The following is a 22,267-nucleotide window of genomic DNA, read 5'->3' on the forward strand; positions in this document are numbered from 1 at the left end:
TTTCACAGTAACCAGATGTGACCCATTGTGCATTATTATTAAATGCTTCACATTGACCACATGTGGTCCAGTGTGCATCATTAGTAAATGTTTCACAGTAACCAGAAATGATCCAGTGCGCATTATTATTATTAAATGTTTCTCATTGACCAGACATGACCCAGTGTGCATTATTATTATTAAATGTTTCACAGTAACCAGATGTGGTCCAGTGTGCATTATTATTATTAAATCTTTCACAGTAACAAGATGTGGTCCAGTGCACATTATTGTTATTAAATGTTTCACATAGACCAGATGTGGTCCAGTGGACATTATTGTTATTAAATGTTTCACAGTGACCAGACGTGACCCAGTGCGCATTATTATTATGAAATGTTTCTCATTGACCAGACATGACCCAGTGTGCATTATTATTATTAAATGTTTCACAGTAACCAGATGTGGTCCAGTGTGCATTATTATTATTAAATCTTTCACAGTAACAAGATGTGGTCCAGTGCACATTATTGTTATTAAATGTTTCACATAGACCAGATGTGGTCCAGTGGACATTATTGTTATTAAATGTTTCACAGTGACCAGACGTGACCCAGTGCGCATTATTATTATGAAATGTTTCACATTGACCAGATGTGGTCCAGTGTACATTATTATGAAATGTTTCACAGTAACAAGATGTGGTCCAGTGGATATTATTATTATGATTAATAATAATAAATGTTTCACTGTAACCAGATGTGGTCCAGTGTACATTATTATTAAATGCTTCACAGAAACGATACGTGACCCAGTGTACATTATTATTATTAAATGTTTCACATTGACCACACGTGACCCAGTGTGCATTATTATTATTAAATGTTTCATAGTGACCAGACGTGACCCAGTGTGCATTATTATTATTAAATGTTTCATAGTGACCAGACGTGACCCAGTGTGCATTATTATTATTACATGTTTCACATTGACCACACGTGACCCAGTGTGCATTATTATTATTACATGTTTCACAGTGACAAGACGTGACCCAGTGTGCATTATTATTATTAAATGTTTCATAGTGACCAGACGTGACCCAGTGTGCATTATTATTATTATTAAATGTTTCACAGTGACCAGACGTGGCCCATTGTGCATTATTAATATTCAATGTTTCACATTGACCAGATGTGGTCCAGTGTACATTATTATTATTAAATGTTTCACATTGACCAGATGTGGTCCAGTGCGCATTATTATTATTAAATGTTTCACATTGACCAGATGTGGTCCAGTGGACATTATTATGAAATGTTTCACAGTAACCAGATGTGGTCCAGTGGACATTATTATGAAATGTTTCACAGTAACCAGATGTGGTCCAGTGGACATTATTATTAAATGTTTCACAGTAACCAGACGTGACCCAGTGCGCATTATTATTAAATGTTTCAGATTGACCAGATGTGGTCCAGTGTACATTATTATTAAATGTTTCACTGTAACCAGATGTGGTCCAGTGTGCATTATTATTATTAAATGTTTCACATTGACCAGAGGTGACCCAGTGTGTATTATTATTATTATTATTAAATGTTTCACATTCACCAGATGTGGTCTAGTGTACATTACTATTATTAAATGCTACTCATTGACCAGATGTGATCCAGTGTGCATTATTATTAAATGTTTCACAGTAACCAGATGTGACCCAGTGTACATTATTATTAAATGTTTCAAATTGACCAGATGTGGTCCAGTGTACATTATTATTTTTTTACTCGTTCATGGGATGTGGGCGTCGCTGGCGAGGCCAGCATTTATTGCCCATCCCTAATTGCCCTCGAGAAGGTGGTGGTGAGCCGCCTTCTTGAACCGCTGCAGTCCGTGTGGTGAAGGTTCTCCCACAGTGCTGTTAGGGAGTGCCAGGATTTTGACCTAGCGACAATGAAGGAACGGTGATATTATTATTAACTGCGTCACGTTGACCAAATGCAGTTCCATTTTTTCCTCCTCTTCTCCTGCATTGGACACTTTGCATTTGTTATATTTTAGTTAACCGAGTTCATTTATTCTATTAAAATCCAGTGCGAGGGGCAGACCCTGTCTGATATTTGAGGGATGGCATTTGACTGTATCCGTGTTGGATAAATGTCCCATATCCCCACAGTCAATTGACTTATTCCCTTGAGCCCCTTCCTTGCTGCGCATGTTAACTCTTTCCTCATCCTCAATTAATCTACATCAAAATCCAACTTGCCTTCTTTTGCCTATCTATAATTGCCAATTCCCTCTCAAGACTGACAGTCTCTCTCTTCCTATCTCCTGCCAGCGTGGTGTTATTGAATAGAAGAGGGGACTGTGTTGTAAATCTCCAAAGCCTGCTGCAGCTTTATGTCAGTTGTTTGTTATTTACATAATATGCCATTCAGTGTAAACAGATATTTCACCCCATTCTTCAGCTCCTCTCTGAATTTCCTCTGTGTCAGTCCATAGATACACGTGTTGGTGCAGGAGCTGAGAAGCTGCAGCATGTACCCCGTTTGCTGATTGATGTATATCGGGTTACTGTAATATTTGTCTGTATAATTGTAGTTTTTCACCCGCCAACTTAAGGAATGTACAACATACGTCAGCCAGAGTAGAATGAAATTGCCGGATAGAGTGAAGAGTAAAATCATGGATTTCTTTCGGCTCTCGGTCTCTGGATCATCGTGATTATCCATATTGCTCAGGAGGGCCCTGCGGACTATATTGGACATTATAATGTGCTTGACGGTGAGAGCATTGAAGAGCAGGATGAAGAAGATGGGCAGTAAAGGGGTTAAAATGCTGTCGAACCACTCATACGCCGCCCACAAGGGCGAGTTGTAATAGGCAGCGGTTTCAATGCAAAAATACGGGACATTGTTAATTATAAGTTGGGGTTCGTACATGAAGTAAAAGGGAATGCTCCTCAAACAGCCCAGCACACACACTGTCCCGACAACCACGCTCGCCGTCCTCTGGGTACAAAACTTTGGTTTGAGATTCTGACAGCAAATGGCTACAAAGCGATCGAAGGTGAAAGCGACCGTGAACCAAACAGAACAGTCCAGAGCCGCAATCTTCGTCACAAGTTTCAGGGCGCATATCGGAGTGATGAACAAAAAATTTACTGGCAAGTAAATGTTGTTAATTCGTTTCAGTATAACTTCAATGATCACCACCGTTAGATCGGCCACTGCCATTGCTACCAGGTAACGAGTGATACATTTGGAGAGTCCGCACTTTCCTCGGGACAGGATCACAATCGCCACCAAGTTCACTGTAAGAGAGAGAAAAGGACATTCTCACCAGGCTCACCCAAAAATAACCAGTCCCCCACAAGTCGGCTGCTTGTTCCCTGTGTTGACTGTAACTGGTTCTGTGCACAACAATAAACTGGGGAATTGCAATGAGGATAATTAAAATGAACAACATCGATTGAATCTTACAGAAACTGAATTAGTTAAGAGATTACAAAATCGGGTGTTATTAATGTGAGGTGGAAGGGTCAGGTAAAGGAAGTGAATTTCATCAGTTAAAGATTACATATAGGAGGAATAAAACAAGGCAAACTTAAAATGATTGGGAGTGTACAGTGATCTGGAATAAAGATCAACAAAATCAAAAATGAGTTGTGAGATTGTGAGGGATCAGAATAAAACACAAGAAGATTAATCATTGAGATTAAAGGTTGTAACAGAAGTGAAACAAAGGCACGCAATGGACAAATGACGGGGAGTGAGATAAAAAATAAATCGGGATATTGGAGGAAAGGCGAAATACACAATACTGGGTCCAAGTTACAACCCCCATCAGGCCATTCGGCCTAACCAGTCCGAATTCGGGTTTGCCCTCCAGACGAACAGATAATTTGAATCCTATCGACCAACCCTTCCCTCATATCCCATTCACTTCATCCAACTCTCCAATCTCATCTTCAATGTTGCCATTGTTTCTGCCTGAACCCTGGAAGTGAATTCCAGCAGCCTCCCTACTCTCTCTCTCTCTCCCTCTGTGTGGGGAACTCACTCCAGTACTTCAATCTCTCAAAATACCAAATGTCTGAGATCCCGGATTCTGTTGGGGAGAGGTGAGGGAGGGGTGGTGTTGGGGAGAGAGGAGGGGGGAGGGATGGTGTTGGGGGTTTGAGGGCTTGTGCTTTGGGCGTGAGCTTGGACCTTTGCAGGGGATTTGTGTGCCCGAATTGCAACGTAATTCCTTATGTTGGTAAACACACTGGACTGTGAGGCAAACCCCGCAGCGGAGTGAGTCACCATGGAGTGAGACACCAAAGAGTGAGTCACCATGGAGTGAGACACCAAAGAGTGAGTCACCATGGAGAGAGACACAATGGAGAGAGACACAATGGAATGAGACAAAATGGAATGAGATATTGTGTACAAAATTATGAGGGGCACAGATAGGATGGATACTAAGGAGCTTTTTCCCTTCGTTGAGGGTTCTATAACAAGGGGGCATAGATTCAAGGTAAAAGGAGGGAGGTTTAGAGGGGATTTGAGAAAACTTTTTCACCCAGAGGGTGGTTGGAGTCTGGAACTCACTGCCTGAGAGGGTTGTGGAGGCAGGAACCCTCACAACATTCAAGAAGCATTTGGATGAGCACTTGAAATGCCATAGCATACAAGGCTACGGACCAAATGCTGGAATATGGGATTAGATTAGACTGGGCTTGATGGCTGGCGCGGACACGATTGGCCGAAGGGCCTCTATCCGTGCTGTATAACTCTATGACTCTATGACCATGGAGAGAGACTCAATGGAGAGAGACTCAATGGAGAGAGACTCAATGGAGAGAGACTCAATGGAGAGAGACACAATGGAGAGAGACTCAATGGAGAGAGACTCAATGGAGAGAGACTCAATGGAGAGAGACTCAATGGGGAGAGACTCAATGGGGAGAGACTCAATGGAGAGAGACTCAATGGAGAGAGACTCAATGGAGAGAGACTCAATGGAGAGAGACTCAATGGGGAGAGACTCAATGGAGAGAGACTCAATGGAGAGAGACTCAATGGAATGAGATACAATGGAATGAGACACAATGGAATGAGACACAATGGAATGAGACACAATGGAATGAGACACAATGGAATGAGGAGAGTCCATGGAGTGAGCAGAGACCATGGAGTGAGGAGAGACCATGGAGTGAGGAGAGACGTGGGAGTGAGGAGAGAACTTGGAGTGAGACTCGGGACACCATGGAGAGAGACACCATGGAGAGAGACACCATGGAGAGAGACACCATGGAGAGAGACAATGGAGAGAGACACCATGGAGAGAGACACCATGGAGAGAGACACCATGGAGAGAGACAATGGAGAGAGACACCATGGAGAGAGACACCATGGAGAGAGACACAATGGAGAGAGACAATGGAGAGACACCATGGAGAGAGACAATGGAGAGACACCATGGAGAGAGACACCATGGAGAGAGACAATGGAGAGAGACAATGGAGAGAGACAATGGAGAGACACCATGGAGAGAGACACCATGGAGAGAGACACAATGGAGAGAGACAATGGAGAGACACCATGGAGAGAGACACCATGGAGAGAGACACAATGGAGAGAGACACAATGGAGAGAGACAATGGAGAGACACCATGGAGAGAGACACAATGGAGAGAGACAATGGAGAGACACCATGGAGAGAGACACCATGGAGAGAGACAATGGAGAGAGACTCAATGGAGAGAGACAATGGAGAGACACCATGGAGAGAGACACCATGGAGAGAGACAATGGAGAGAGACACCATGGAGAGAGACACCATGGAGAGAGACAATGGAGAGAGACACAATGGAGAGAGACAATGGAGAGAGACACCATGGAGAGAGACAATGGAGAGAGACAATGGAGAGACACCATGGAGAGAGACACCATGGAGAGAGACACCATGGAGAGAGACACCATGGAGAGAGACACCATGGAGAGAGACAATGGAGAGAGACACCATGGAGAGAGACACCATGGAGAGAGACACCATGGAGAGAGACACAATGGAGAGAGACAATGGAGAGAGACAATGGAGAGACACCATGGAGAGAGACACAATGGAGAGAGACAATGGAGAGACACCATGGAAAGAGACACAATGGAGAGAGACAATGGAGAGACACCATGGAGAGAGACACAATGGAGAGAGACAATGGAGAGACACCATGGAGAGAGACACCATGGAGAGAGACAATGGAGAGACACCATGGAGAGAGACACAATGGAGAGAGACAATGGAGAGACACCATGGAGAGAGACACAATGGAGAGAGACAATGGAGAGAGACAATGGAGAGAGACAATGGAGAGACACCATGGAGAGAGACACAATGGAGAGAGACAATGGAGAGAGACAATGGAGAGACACCATGGAGAGAGACACAATGGAGAGAGACAATGGAGAGAGACACCATGGAGAGAGACACAATGGAGAGAGACAATGGAGAGAGACACAATGGAGAGAGACAATGGAGAGACACCATGGAGAGAGACACAATGGAGAGAGACAATGGAGAGAGACAATGGAGAGACACAATGGAGAGAGACAATGGAGAGAGACAATGGAGAGAGACAATGGAGAGAGACAATGGAGAGAGACACCATGGAAAGAGACACAATGGAGAGAGACAATGGAGAGAGACAATGGAGAGAGACAATGGAGAGAGACAATGGAGAGACACCATGGAGAGAGACACAATGGAGAGAGACAATGGAGAGAGACAATGGAGAGACACCATGGAGAGAGACACAATGGAGAGAGACAATGGAGAGAGACACCATGGAGAGAGACACAATGGAGAGAGACAATGGAGAGAGACACAATGGAGAGAGACAATGGAGAGAGACAATGGAGAGACACCATGGAGAGAGACACCATGGAGAGAGACAATGGAGAGACACCATGGAAAGAGACACAATGGAGAGAGACACAATGGAGTGAGACGAGAACATGGAGTGAGGAGAGACCATGGAGTGAGGAGAGACCATGGAGTGAGGAGAGACCATGGAGTGAGGAGAGACCATGGAGTGAGGAGAGACCATGGAGTGAGACTCGGGACACAATAAATCACTCGGATAGTTGGGGAATCCATGAAGTGACAGCTCAGAGGAGGCGAACTAAGTGCAACTGGAAAATAAAATAACACAGAGCTGGTAGAACATTCATTATTAACTCAGAGATTAATTGCCCACTCTCTCTCTGACCATCAATCAATGCTGTCCCATTCCCCACTTTCTCTCCAACCCTCAATCAATGCTGTCCCATTCCCCACTCTCTCTCTCTGACCCTCAATCAATGCTGTCCCATTCCCCACTCTCTCTGACCCACAATCAATGCTGTCCCATTCCCCGCTCTCTTTCTGACCCTCAATCAATGCTGTCCCATTCCCACTCTCACTCTCACTCTCTGGGCCTCAATCAATGCTGTCCCATTCCCCAGTCTCTCTCTCTGACCCTCAATCAATGCTGTACAATTCCCAGCTCTCTCTCTGACCCACAATCAATGCTGGCCCATTTCCCACACACTCTCTGAACCTCAATCAATGCTGTCCCATTCCCCGCTCTCCCTGAGACCCTCAATCAATGCTGTCCAATTCCCCGCTCTATTTCTGACCCTTAATCAATGCTGTCCCATTCCCAACTCTCTCCACGACCCTCAATCAATGCTGTCCCATTCCCCGCTCTCACGCTGACCCTCAATCAATGCTGTCCCATTCCGCACTCTCTCACCAACCCTCAATCAATGCTGTCCCATTCCCCACTCTCTGACCCTCAATCAATGCTGTCCCATTCCCCACTCTCTCTCTGACCCTCAATCAATGCTGTCCCGTTCCCCGCTCTCTCTCTGACCCTCAATCAATGCAATCCCATTCCCCGCTCTATTTCTGACCCTCAATCAATGCAGTCCCATTCCCAAATCTCTCCCCAACCCTCAATCAATGCTGTCCCATTCCCGCTCTCTTTCTGACCCTCAGTCAATGCTGTCCCATTCCCCACTCTCTCTCTGACCCTCAATCAATGCTATCCCATTTCCCGCTCTCTCTCTGACCCTCAATCAATGCTATCCCATTCCCCGCTCTATTTCTGACCCTCAATCAATGCAGTCCCATTCCCAAATCTCTCCCCAACCCTCAATCAATGCTGTCCCATTCCCGCTCTCTTTCTGACCCTCAATCAATGCTGTCCAATTCCCCACTCTCTCTCTGACCCTCAATCAATGCTATCCCATTTCCCGCTCTCTCTCTGACCCTCAATCAATGCTGTCCCATTCCCCACTCTCTCTCTGTCCCTCAATCAATGGTGTCCCATTTCCCGCACTCTCTCTCTGACCATCACTCAATGCTGTCCCATTACCAACTCTCTCTCTCTGACCCTCAATCAATGCTGTCCCATTCCCAATTCTCTCTCTCTGAACCTCAATCAATGCTGTCCCATTCCCCACTCTCTCTCTGACCCTCAATCAATGCTGTAAAATTCCCCACTCTCCCTCTGACCCTAAATCAATGCTGTCCCATTCCCGACTCTCTCTCTGACCCTCAATCAATGCTGTCACATTCCCAAATATCTCCCCAACCCTCAATTAATGCTGTCCCATTCCCCGCTCTATTTCTGACCCTAATTCAATGCTGTCCCATTCCCAACTCACTCCCCGACCCTCAATCAAAGCTGTCCCATTCCCCACTCTCTCTCTGACCCTCAATAAATGCTGTCCCGTTCCCCGCTCTCTCTGACCCTCAATCAATGCTGTCCCATTCCCAACTCTCTCCCCGACCCTCAATCAATGCGATCCCATTTCCACTCTCACTCTCTGGGCCTCAATCAATGCTGCCCCATTATCCGCTCTCTATCCGAACTTCAATCAATGTTGTCCAATCACCACTCGATTCCTGACCCTCAATCAATGCTGTCCCATTCCCCACTCTCTCTCTGACCCTCAATCAATGCTGTCCCATTCCCCACTCCCTCTCTGACCCTCAATCAATGCTATCCCATTTCCACACTCTCTCTCTGACCCTCAATCAATGCTGTAATATTCCCCACTCTCCCTCTGACCCTCAATCAATGCTGTCCCATTCCCCACTCTCCCTCTGACCCTCAATCAATGCTGTCCCATTCCCCACTCTCCCTCTGACCCTCAATCAATGCTGTCCCATTCCCCACTCTCCCTCTGACCCTCAATCAATGCTGTCCAATTCCCTGCTCTCCCTCTGACCCTCAATCAATGATGTCCCATTCCCCACTCTCTCTCTGACCCTCAATCAATGCTGTCCCATTCCCCACACTCTCTCTGACCATCAATCAATGCTGTCCAATTTGCCACTCTATTCCTGACCCTCAATCAATGCTGTTCCATTCCCCACTCTCTCTGACCCTCAATCAATGCTGTCCCATTCCCCGCTCTCTTTCTGACCCTCAATCAATGCTGTCCCATTCCCACTCTCACTCTCACTCTCTGGGCCTCAATCAATGCTGTCCCATTCCCCAGTCTCTCTCTCTGACCCTCAATCAATGCTGTACAATTCCAAGCTCTCTCTCTGACCCTCAATCAATGCTGTCCCATTCACCGCTCTCCCTGAGACCCTCAATCAATGCTGTCCCATTCCCCGCTCTATTTCTGACCCTCAATCAATGCTGTCCCATTCCCAACTCTCTCCACGACCCTCAATCAATGCTGTCCCATTCCCCGCTCTCACGCTGACCCTCAATCAATGCTGTCCCATTCCCCACAATACTTCTGACCCTCAATCAATGCTGTCCCATTCCCCACTCTCTGACCATCAATCAATGCTGTCCCATTCCCCACTTTCTCTCCAACCCTCAATCAATGCTGTCCCATTCCCCACTCTCTCTCTCTGACCCTCAATCAATGCTGTCCCATTCCCCACTCTCTCTGACCCACAATCAATGCTGTCCCATTCCCCGCTCTCTTTCTGACCCTCAATCAATGCTGTCCCATTCCCACTCTCACTCTCACTCTCTGGGCCTCAATCAATGCTGTCCCATTCCCCAGTCTCTCTCTCTGACCCTCAATCAATGCTGTACAATTCCCAGCTCTCTCTCTGACCCACAATCAATGCTGGCCCATTTCCCACACACTCTCTGAACCTCAATCAATGCTGTCCCATTCCCCGCTCTCCCTGAGACCCTCAATCAATGCTGTCCAATTCCCCGCTCTATTTCTGACCCTTAATCAATGCTGTCCCATTCCCAACTCTCTCCACGACCCTCAATCAATGCTGTCCCATTCCCCGCTCTCACGCTGACCCTCAATCAATGCTGTCCCATTCCGCACTCTCTCACCAACCCTCAATCAATGCTGTCCCATTCCCCACTCTCTGACCCTCAATCAATGCTGTCCCATTCCCCACTCTCTCTCTGACCCTCAATCAATGCTGTCCCGTTCCCCGCTCTCTCTCTGACCCTCAATCAATGCAATCCCATTCCCCGCTCTATTTCTGACCCTCAATCAATGCAGTCCCATTCCCAAATCTCTCCCCAACCCTCAATCAATGCTGTCCCATTCCCGCTCTCTTTCTGACCCTCAGTCAATGCTGTCCCATTCCCCACTCTCTCTCTGACCCTCAATCAATGCTATCCCATTTCCCGCTCTCTCTCTGACCCTCAATCAATGCTATCCCATTCCCCGCTCTATTTCTGACCCTCAATCAATGCAGTCCCATTCCCAAATCTCTCCCCAACCCTCAATCAATGCTGTCCCATTCCCGCTCTCTTTCTGACCCTCAATCAATGCTGTCCAATTCCCCACTCTCTCTCTGACCCTCAATCAATGCTATCCCATTTCCCGCTCTCTCTCTGACCCTCAATCAATGCTGTCCCATTCCCCACTCTCTCTCTGTCCCTCAATCAATGGTGTCCCATTTCCCGCACTCTCTCTCTGACCATCACTCAATGCTGTCCCATTACCAACTCTCTCTCTCTGACCCTCAATCAATGCTGTCCCATTCCCAATTCTCTCTCTCTGAACCTCAATCAATGCTGTCCCATTCCCCACTCTCTCTCTGACCCTCAATCAATGCTGTAAAATTCCCCACTCTCCCTCTGACCCTAAATCAATGCTGTCCCATTCCCGACTCTCTCTCTGACCCTCAATCAATGCTGTCACATTCCCAAATATCTCCCCAACCCTCAATTAATGCTGTCCCATTCCCCGCTCTATTTCTGACCCTAATTCAATGCTGTCCCATTCCCAACTCACTCCCCGACCCTCAATCAAAGCTGTCCCATTCCCCACTCTCTCTCTGACCCTCAATAAATGCTGTCCCGTTCCCCGCTCTCTCTGACCCTCAATCAATGCTGTCCCATTCCCAACTCTCTCCCCGACCCTCAATCAATGCGATCCCATTTCCACTCTCACTCTCTGGGCCTCAATCAATGCTGCCCCATTATCCGCTCTCTATCCGAACTTCAATCAATGTTGTCCAATCACCACTCGATTCCTGACCCTCAATCAATGCTGTCCCATTCCCCACTCTCTCTCTGACCCTCAATCAATGCTGTCCCATTCCCCACTCCCTCTCTGACCCTCAATCAATGCTATCCCATTTCCACACTCTCTCTCTGACCCTCAATCAATGCTGTAATATTCCCCACTCTCCCTCTGACCCTCAATCAATGCTGTCCCATTCCCCACTCTCCCTCTGACCCTCAATCAATGCTGTCCCATTCCCCACTCTCCCTCTGACCCTCAATCAATGCTGTCCCATTCCCCACTCTCCCTCTGACCCTCAATCAATGCTGTCCAATTCCCTGCTCTCCCTCTGACCCTCAATCAATGATGTCCCATTCCCCACTCTCTCTCTGACCCTCAATCAATGCTGTCCCATTCCCCACACTCTCTCTGACCATCAATCAATGCTGTCCAATTTGCCACTCTATTCCTGACCCTCAATCAATGCTGTTCCATTCCCCACTCTCTCTGACCCTCAATCAATGCTGTCCCATTCCCCGCTCTCTTTCTGACCCTCAATCAATGCTGTCCCATTCCCACTCTCACTCTCACTCTCTGGGCCTCAATCAATGCTGTCCCATTCCCCAGTCTCTCTCTCTGACCCTCAATCAATGCTGTACAATTCCAAGCTCTCTCTCTGACCCTCAATCAATGCTGTCCCATTCACCGCTCTCCCTGAGACCCTCAATCAATGCTGTCCCATTCCCCGCTCTATTTCTGACCCTCAATCAATGCTGTCCCATTCCCAACTCTCTCCACGACCCTCAATCAATGCTGTCCCATTCCCCGCTCTCACGCTGACCCTCAATCAATGCTGTCCCATTCCCCACAATACTTCTGACCCTCAATCAATGCTGTCCCATTCCCCACTCTCTGACCATCAATCAATGCTGTCCCATTCCCCACTCTCTCTCTGACCCTCAATCAATGCTGTCCCATTCCCCACTCTCTCTCTGACCCTCAATCAATGCTGTCCCATTCCCCACTCTCTGACCCTCAATCAATGCTGTCCCATTCCCCACTCTCTCTCTGACCCTCAATCAATGCTGTCCCGTTCCCCGCTCTCTCTCTGACCCTCAATCAATGCTGACCCATTCCCCACTCTCTCTCTGACCCTCAATCAATGCTGTCCCATTCCCCGCTCTCTCTCTGACCATCAATGAATGCTGTCCCATTCCCCATTCTCTCCCTGACCCTCAATCAATGCTGTCCCATTCGGTGCTCTCTCTCTCACCCTCAATCAATGCTGTCCCATTCCCCACTCTCTCTCTCTGACCCTCAATCAATGCTGTCCAATTCCCCGCTCTCTTTCTGACCCTCAATCAATGCTGTCCCATTCCCACTCTCACTCTCACTCTCTGGGCCTCAATCAATGCTGTCCCATTCCCCAGTCTCTCTCCCCGACCCTCAATCAATGCTGTCCCATTTCCCGCTCTCTCTCTGACCCTCAATCAATGCTGTCCCATTTCCCGCACTCTCTCTCTGACCCTCACTCAATGCTGTCCCATTCCCAACTCTCTCTCTCTGACCCTCAATCAATGCTGTCCCATTCCCGACTCTCTCTCTGACCCTCAATCGATGCTGTCCCATTCCCCGCTCTATTTCTGACCCTAATTCAATGCTGTCCCATTCCCAACTCACTCCCCGACCCTCAATCAATGCTGTCCCATTTCCCGCTCTCTCTCTGACCCTCAATCAATGCTGTCCCATTTCCCGCACTCTCTCTCTGACCCTCACTCAATGCTGTCCCATTCCCAACTCTCACTCTCTCACCCTCAATCAATGCTGTCCCATTCCCAACTCACTCCCCGACCCTCAATCAATGCTGTCCCATTCCCAACTCTCTCTCTCTGACCCTCAATCAATGCTGTCCCATTCCCCGCTCTCTCTGACCCTCAATCAATGCTGTCCCATTCCCAACTCTCTCCCCGACCCTCAATCAATGCGATCCCATTCCCACTCTCACTCTCTGGGCCTCAATCAATGCTGACCCATTCTCCGCTCTCTATCCGAACTTCAATCAATGTTGTCCAATCACCATTCGATTCCTGACCCTCAATCAATGCTGTCCCATTCCCCACTCTCCCTCTGACCCTCAATCAATGCTGTCCCATTCCCCACTCTCCCTCCGACCCTCAATCAATGCTGTCCAATTCCCCGCTCTCCCTCTGACCCTCAATCAATGCTGTCCCATTCCCCACTCTCTCTCTGACCCTCAATCAATGCTGTCCCATTCCCCGCTCTCTCTCTGACCCTCAATCAATGCTGTCCCATTCCCCACTCTCTCTCTGACCCTCAATCAATGCTGTCCCATTCCCCACAATCTCTCTGACCCTCAATCAATGCTGTAAAATTCCCCACTCTCTCTCTGACCCTCAATCAATGCTGTCCCATTCCCCACTCTCTCTCTGACCCTCAATCAATGCTGTCCCATTCCCCACAATCTCTCTGACCCTCAATCAATGCTGTAAAATTCCCCACTCTCTCTCTGACCCTCAATCAATGCTGTCCCATTCCCCACTCTCTCTCTGACCCTCAATCAATGCTGTCCAATTCCACGACCTCTCTGTGACCTTCAATCAATGATGTCCCATTCCCCACTCTCCCTCTGACCCTCAATCAATGCTGTCCCATTCCCCACTCTCTCTCTGACCCTCAATCAATGCTGTCCCATTCCCCACAATCTCTCTGACCCTCAATCAATGCTGTAAAATTCCCCACTCTCTCTCTGACCCTCAATCAATGCTGTCCCATTCCCCACTCTCTCTCTGACCCTCAATCAATGCTGTCCCATTCCCCACAATCTCTCTGACCCTCAATCAATGCTGTAAAATTCCCCACTCTCTCTCTGACCCTCAATCAATGCTGTCCCATTCCCCACTCTCTCTCTGACCCTCAATCAATGCTGTCCCATTCCCGCTCTCTCTCTGACCTTCAATCAATGCTGTCCCGTTCCCCGCTCTCTCTGACCCTCAATCAATGATGTCCCATTTCCCACTCTCTCTCTGACCCTCAATCAATGCTGTCCCATTCCCCACTCTCTCTCTGACCCTCAATCAATGCTGTCCCATTCCCGCTCTCTCTCTGACCTTCAATCAATGCTGTCCCGTTCCCCGCTCTCTCTGACCCTCAATCAATGCTGTCCCATTTCCCACTCTCTCTCTGACCCTCAATCAAAGCTGTCCCATTTCCCACTCTCTCTCTGACCCTCAATCAATGCTGTCCCATTCCCCACTCTCTCTCTGACCCTCAATCAATGCTGTCCCATTCCCCACTCTCCCTCTGACCCTCAATCAATGATGTCCCATTCCCCGCACTCCCTCTGACCATCAATCAATGCTGTCCCATTCCCCACTCTCTCTCTGACCCTCAATCAATGCTGTCCCGTTCCCCGCTCTCTCTCTGACCCTCAATCAATGCTGACCCATTCCCCACTCTCTCTCTGACCCTCAATCAATGCTGTCCCATTCCCCGCTCTCTCTCTGACCATCAATGAATGCTGTCCCATTCCCCATTCTCTCCCTGACCCTCAATCAATGCTGTCCCATTCGGTGCTCTCTCTCTCACCCTCAATCAATGCTGTCCAATTCCCCGCTCTCCCTCTGACCCTCAATTAATGCTGTCCCATTCCCCACTCTCTCTCTGACCCTCAATCAATGCTGTCCCATTCCCCACTCTCCCTCTGACCCTCAATCAATGATGTCCCATTCCCCACTCTCCCTCTGACCCTCAATCAATGATGTCCCATTCCCCACTCTCTCTCTGACCCTCAATCAATGCTGTCCCGTTCCCCGCTCTCTCTCTGACCCTCAATCAATGCTGACCCATTCCCCACTCTCTCTCTGACCCTCAATCAATGCTGTCCCATTCCCCGCTCTCTCTCTGACCATCAATGAATGCTGTCCCATTCCCCATTCTCTCCCTGACCCTCAATCTATGCTGTCCCATTCGGTGCTCTCTCTCTCACCCTCAATCAATGCTGTTCCATTCCCCACTCTCTCTCTCTGACCCTCAATCAATGCTGTCCAATTCCCCGCTCTCTTTCTGACCCTCAATCAATGCTGTCCCATTCCCACTCTCACTCTCACTCTCTGGGCCTCAATCAATGCTGTCCCATTCCCCAGTCTCTCTCCCCGACCCTCAATCAATGCTGTCCCATTTCCCGCTCTCTCTCTGACCCTCAATCAATGCTGTCCCATTTCCCGCACTCTCTCTCTGACCCTCACTCAATGCTGTCCCATTCCCAACTCTCTCTCTCTGACCCTCAATCAATGCTGTCACATTCCCAATTCTCTCTCTCTGAACCTCAATCAATGCTGTCCCATTCCCCACTCTCTCTCTGACCCTCAATCAATGCTGTCCCATTCCCAACTATCTCCCCAACCCTCAATCGATGCTGTCCCATTCCCCGCTCTATTTCTGACCCTAATTCAATGCTGTCCCATTCCCAACTCACTCCCCGACCCTCAATCAATGCTGTCCCATTCCCCGCTCTCCCTCTGACCCTCAATCAATGCTGTCCCATTCCCCACTCTCACTCTGACCCTCAATCAATGCTGTCCCATTCCCCGCTCTCTCTGACCCTCAATCAATGCTGTCCCATTCCCAACTCTCTCCCCGACCCTCAATCAATGCGATCCCATTCCCACTCTCACTCTCTGGGCCTCAATCAATGCTGCCCCATTCTCCGCTCTCTATCCGAACTTCAATCAATGTTGTCCAATCACCACTCGATTCCTGACCCTCAATCAATGCTGTCCCATTCCCCACTCTCTCTCTGACCCTCAATCAATGCTGTCCCATTCCCCACTCCCTCTCTGACCCTCAATCAATGCTATCCCATTTCCCGAACTCTCTCTCTGACCCTCACTCAATGCTGTCCCATTCCCAATTCTCTCTCTCTGAACCTCAATCAATGCTGTCCCATTCCCAATTCTCTCTCTCTGAACCTCAATCAATGCTGTCCCATTCCCAATTCTCTCTCTCTGAACCTCAATCAATGTTGTCCAATCACCATTCGATTCCTGACCCTCAATCAATGCTGTCCCATTCCCCACTCTCCCTCTGACCCTCAATCAATGCTGTCCCATTCCCCACTCCCTCTCTGACCCTCAATCAATGCTATCCCATTTCCCGAACTCTCTCTCTGACCCTCACTCAATGCTGTCCCATTCCCAACTCTCTCTCTCTGACCCTCAATCAATGCTGTCCCATTCCCAATTCTCTCTCTCTGAACCTCAATCAATGCTGTCCCATTCCCAACTCACTCCCCGACCCTCAATCAAAGCTGTCCCATTCCCCACTCTCTCTCTGACCCTCAATAAATGCTGTCCCGTTCCCCGCTCTCTCTGACCCTCAATCAATGCTGTCCCATTCCCAACTCTCTCCCCGACCCTCAATCAATGCGATCCCATTCCCACTCTCACTCTCTGGGCCTCAATCAATGCTGCCCCATTCTCCGCTCTCTATCCAAACTTCAATCAATGTTGTCCAATCACCATTCGATTCCTGACCCTCAATCAATGCTGTCCCATTCCTCACTCTCTCTCTGACCCTCAATCAATGCTGTCCCATTCCCCACTCTCCCTCTGACCCTCAATCAATGCTGTCCCATTCCCCACTCTCCCTCCGACCCTCAATAAATGCTGTCCAATTCCCCGCTCTCCCTCTGACCCTCAATCAATGCTGTCCCATTCCCCACTCTCTCTCTGACACTCAATCAATGCTGTCCAATTCCACGACCTCTCTGTGACCTTCAATCAATGATGTCCCATTCCCCACTCTCCCTCTGACCCTCAATCAATGATGTCCCATTCCCCACAATCTCTCTGACCCTCAATCAATGCTGTAAAATTCCCCACTCTCTCTCTGACCCTCAATCAATGCTGTCCCATTCCCCACTCTCTCTCTGACCCTCAATCAATGCTGTCCCATTCCCGATCTCTCTGACCCTCAATCAATGCTGTCCCATTCCCCACTCTCTCTCTGACCTTCAATCAATGCTGTCCCGTTCCCCGCTCTCTCTGACCCTCAATCAATGCTGTCCCATTCCCAACTCTCTCCCCGACCCTCAATCAATGCGATCCCATTCCCACTCTCACTCTCTGGGCCTCTATCAATGCTGCCCCATTCTCCGCTCTCTATCCGAACTTCAGTCAATGTTGTCCAATCACCACTCGATTCCTGACCCTCAATCAATGCTGTCCCATTCCCCACTCTCCCTCTGACCCTCAATCAATGCTGTCCCATTCCCCACTCTCCCTCTGACCATCAATCAATGATGTCCCATTCCCTGCTCTCTCTCTGACCCTCAATCAATGCTGTCCCATTTCCCACTCTCTCTGACCCTCAATCAATGCTGTCCCAATCCCCACTCTCTCTCTGACCCTCAATCAATGCTGTCCCATTCCCCACTCTATTCCTGACCCTCAATCAATGCTGTCGCATTACCCAATCTCACTCTGGCCCTCAATCAATGCTATCCGCTTCCCACTCTCACTCTCTGGGCCTTAATCAAAGCTGTCCCATTACCAGCTCTCCCTCTGACCCTCAATCAATGCTGTCCCAATCCCCACTCTCTCTCTGACCCTCAATTAATGCTGTCCCATTCCCCACTCTCTCTCTGACCCTCAATCAATGCTGTCCCATTCCCCACTCTCCCTCTGACCCTCAATCAATGATGTCCCATTCCCCACTCTCCCTCTGACCCTCAATCAATGATGTCCCATTCCCCGCACTCCCTCTGACCATCAATCAATGCTGTCCCATTCCCCACTCTCTCTCTGACCATCAATCAATGCTGTCCAATTCCCCACTCTATTCCTGACCCTCAATCAATGCTGTCCCATTCCCACTCTCCCTCTGACCCTCAATCAATGCTGTCCAATTCCCCACTCTCTCTCTGACCCTCAATCAATGCTGTCCCATTCCCCGCTCTATTTCTGACCCTCAATCAATGCTGTCCCATTCCCAACTCACTCCCCGAACCTCAATCAATGCTGTCCCATTCCCCGCTCTCCCTCTGACCCTCAATCAATGCTGTCCCATTCCCCACTCTATTCCTTACCCTCAATCAATGCTGTCCCATTCCCCGCTCTATTTCTGACCCTCAATCAATGCTGTCCCATTCCCACTCTCACTGTCCGGGCCTCAATCAATGCTGCCCCATTCACCACTCTCTATCCGACTGTCCATCAATGCTGTCCAATCACCACTCGATTCCTGACCCTCAATCAATGCTGTCCCATTCAACGCTCTCTCTCTGACCCTCAATCAATGATGTCCCATTCCCCACTCTATTCCTGACCCTCAATCAATGCTGTCGCATTAACCAATCTCACTCTGGCCCTCAATCAATGGTATCCCCTTCCCACTCTCTCTCTCTGACCCTCAATCAATGCTGTAAAATTCCCCACTCTCTCTCTGACCTTCAATCAATGCTGTCCCATTCCCCACTCTCCCTCTGACCTTCAATCAATGCTGTCCCATTCCCCACTCTCTCTCTGACCTTCAATCAATGCTGTCCCATTCCCCACTCTCCCTCTGACCCTCAATCAATGCTGTCCAATTCCCCGCTCTCCCTCTGACCCTCAATCAATGCTGCCCCTTTCCCGACTCTATTCCTGACCATCAATCAATGCTGTCGCATTACCCAATCTCACTCTGGCCCTCAATCAATGCTATCCCCTTCCCACTCTCACTCTCTAGGCCTCAATCAATGCTCTCCCATTCCCTGCTCTCTCGCTGATCCGCAATCAATGCTTTCCCATTCCCCGTTCTCTCTCTCTGACCCTCAATCAATGCTGCCTCATTCCCCACTCTCTCTCTGACCTTCAATCAATGCTGTCCCATTCCCCATTCTCCCTCTGACCCTCAATCAATGCTGTCCCATTCCCCACTCTCTCTCTGACCCTCAATCAATGATGTCCCATTCCCCACTCTCTCTCTGACCTTCAATCAATGCTGTCGCATTCCTCACTCTCCCTCTGACCCTCAATCAATGATGTCCCATTCCCCGCTCTCCCTCTGACCCTCAATCAATGCTGTCCAATTCCCCACTCTCTCTCTGACCCTCAATCAATGTGTCCCATTCCCCGCTCTCCCTCTGACCATCAATTAATGCTGTCCCATTCCCCACTCTCTCTCTGACCATCAATCAATGCTGTTCCATTCCCCACTCTCTCTCCCTAACCCTCAATCAATGCTGTCCCATTCCCCACTCTCTCTCTGACCCCAATCAAAGCTGTCCCAGTCCCACTCTCTATCTGACCCTCAATCAATGTGTCCCATTCCCAACTCACTCCCCGACCCTCAATCAATGCTGTCCCATTCCCAGCTCTCCCTCTGACCCTCAATCAATGCTGTCCCATTCCCCAGTCTATTCCTGACCCTCAATCAATGCTGTCCCATTCCCCGCTCTCCCTCTGACCCTCAATCAATGCTGTCCAATTCCCCGCTCTCCCTCTGACCCTCAATCAATGCTGTCCCATTCCCCACTCTCTCTCTGACCCTCAATCAATGCTGCCCCATTACCCACTCTCTCTGTCCCTCAATCAATGCTGTCCCATTCCCCACTCTCTCTCTGACCTTCAATCAATGCTGTAAAATTCCCCACTCTCTCTCTGACCCTCAATCAATGATGTCCCATTCCCCGCTCTCCCTCTGACCCTCAATCAATGCTGTCCAATTCCCCACTCTCTCTCTGACCCTCAATCAATGTGTCCCATTCCCCGCTCTCCCTCTGACCATCAATTAATGCTGTCCCATTCCCCACTCTCTCTCTGACCATCAATCAATGCTGTTCCATTCCCCACTCTCTCTCCCTAACCCTCAATCAATGCTGTCCCATTCCCCACTCTCTCTCTGACCCCAATCAAAGCTGTCCCAGTCCCACTCTCTATCTGACCCTCAATCAATGTGTCCCATTCCCAACTCACTCCCCGACCCTCAATCAATGCTGTCCCATTCCCAGCTCTCCCTCTGACCCTCAATCAATGCTGTCCCATTCCCCAGTCTATTCCTGACCCTCAATCAATGCTGTCCCATTCCCCGCTCTCCCTCTGACCCTCAATCAATGCTGTCCCATTCCCCGCTCTCCCTCTGACACTCAACCAATGCTGTCCTATTCCCCACTCTCTCTCTGACCCTCAATCAATGCTGTCCCATTCCCCACTCTATTCCTGACCCTCAATCAATGCTGACGCATTACCCAATCTCACTCTGGCCCTCAATCAATGCTATCCCCTTCCCACTCTCACTCTCAGGGCCTCAATCAAAGCTGTCCCATTCCCTGCTCTCTCTCTGACCCTCAATCAATGCTGTCCCATTCCCCGCTCTCTCTCTCTTACCCTCACTCAATGCTGTCCCTTTCACCACTCTCCCTCTGACCCTTAATCAAAATCAATGCTGTCCAATTCCCCGCTCTCCCTCTGACCCTCAATCAATGCTGTCCCATTCCCCACTCTCTCTCTGACCCTCAATCAATGATGTCCCATTCCCCACTCTCTCTCTGACCTTCAATCAATGCTGTCGCATTCCTCACTCTCCCTCTGACCCTCAATCAATGATGTCCCATTCCCCGCTCTCCCTCTGACCCTCAATCAATGCTGTCCAATTCCCCACTCTCTCTCTGACCTTCAATCAATGCTGTCCCATTCCCCACTCTCCCTCTGACCTTCAATCAATGCTGTCCCATTCCCCACTCTCTCTCTGACCTTCAATCAATGCTGTCCCATTCCCCACTCTCCCTCTGACCCTCAATCAATGCTGTCCAATTCCCCACTCTCCCTCTGACCCTCAATCAATGCTGCCCCTTTCCCGACTCTATTCCTGACCCTCAATCAATGCTGTCGCATTAACCAATCTCACTCTGGCCCTCAATCAGTGCTATCCCCTTCCCACTCTCACTCTCCAGGCCTCAATCAATGCTCTCCCATTCCCTGCTCTCTCGCTGATCCGCAATCAATCCTGTCCCATTCCCCGTTCTCTCTCTCTGACCCTCAATCAATGCTGCCTCATTCCCCACTCTCTCTCTGACCCTCAATCAATGCTGTACCATTCCCCACTCTCTCTCTGACCTTCAATCAATGCTGTCCCATTCCCCATTCTCCCTCTGACCCTCAATCAATGCTGTCCCATTCCCCACTCTCTCTCTGACCCTCAATCAATGATGTCCCATTCCCCGCACTCCCTCTGACCATCAATCAATGATGTCCCATTCCCCATTCTCTCACTGACCCTCAATCAATGATGTCCCATTCCCCACTCTCTCTCTGACCTTCAATCAATGCTGTCGCATTCCTCACTCTCCCTCTGACCCTCAATCAATGATGTCCCATTCCCCGCTCTCCCTCTGACCCTCAATCAATGCTGTCCAATTCCCCACTCTCTCTCTGACCCTCAATCAATGTGTCCCATTCCCTGCTCTCCCTCTGACCATCAATTAATGCTGTCCCATTCCCCACTCTCTCTCTGACCATCAATCAATGCTGTTCCATTCCCCACTCTCTCTCCCTAACCCTCAATCAATGCTGTCCCATTCCCCACTCTCTCTCTGACCCCAATCAAAGCTGTCCCAGTCCCACTCTCTATCTGACCCTCAATCAATGTGTCCCATTCCCAACTCACTCCCCGACCCTCAATCAATGCTGTCCCATTCCCCGCTCTCTCTCTCTTACCCTCACTCAATGCTGTCCCTTTCACCACTCTCCCTCTGACCCTTAATCAAAATCAATGCTGTCCAATTCCCCGCTCTCCCTCTGACCCTCAATCAA

General features: G+C 49.0%; 1 protein-coding gene across 1 annotated transcript in view; it reads right to left on the minus strand.

The window, feature by feature from the left end:
• Positions 1-2,390: 2,390 nt before the first annotated feature.
• Positions 2,391-22,267, minus strand: part of LOC137308853 (probable G-protein coupled receptor 139) — a 28,972-nt gene continuing 9,095 nt past the window's right edge. Inside the window, exon 3 of the mRNA XM_067977305.1 lies at positions 2,391-3,289. Within this exon, the coding sequence (XP_067833406.1) occupies positions 2,391-3,289 (899 nt within the window). The remainder of the gene's footprint in view (positions 3,290-22,267) is intronic.

This window comes from Heptranchias perlo, unplaced genomic scaffold, assembly GCF_035084215.1.
Source record: "Heptranchias perlo isolate sHepPer1 unplaced genomic scaffold, sHepPer1.hap1 HAP1_SCAFFOLD_141, whole genome shotgun sequence".
Classification (NCBI taxonomy): Eukaryota; Metazoa; Chordata; class Chondrichthyes; order Hexanchiformes; family Hexanchidae; genus Heptranchias; species Heptranchias perlo.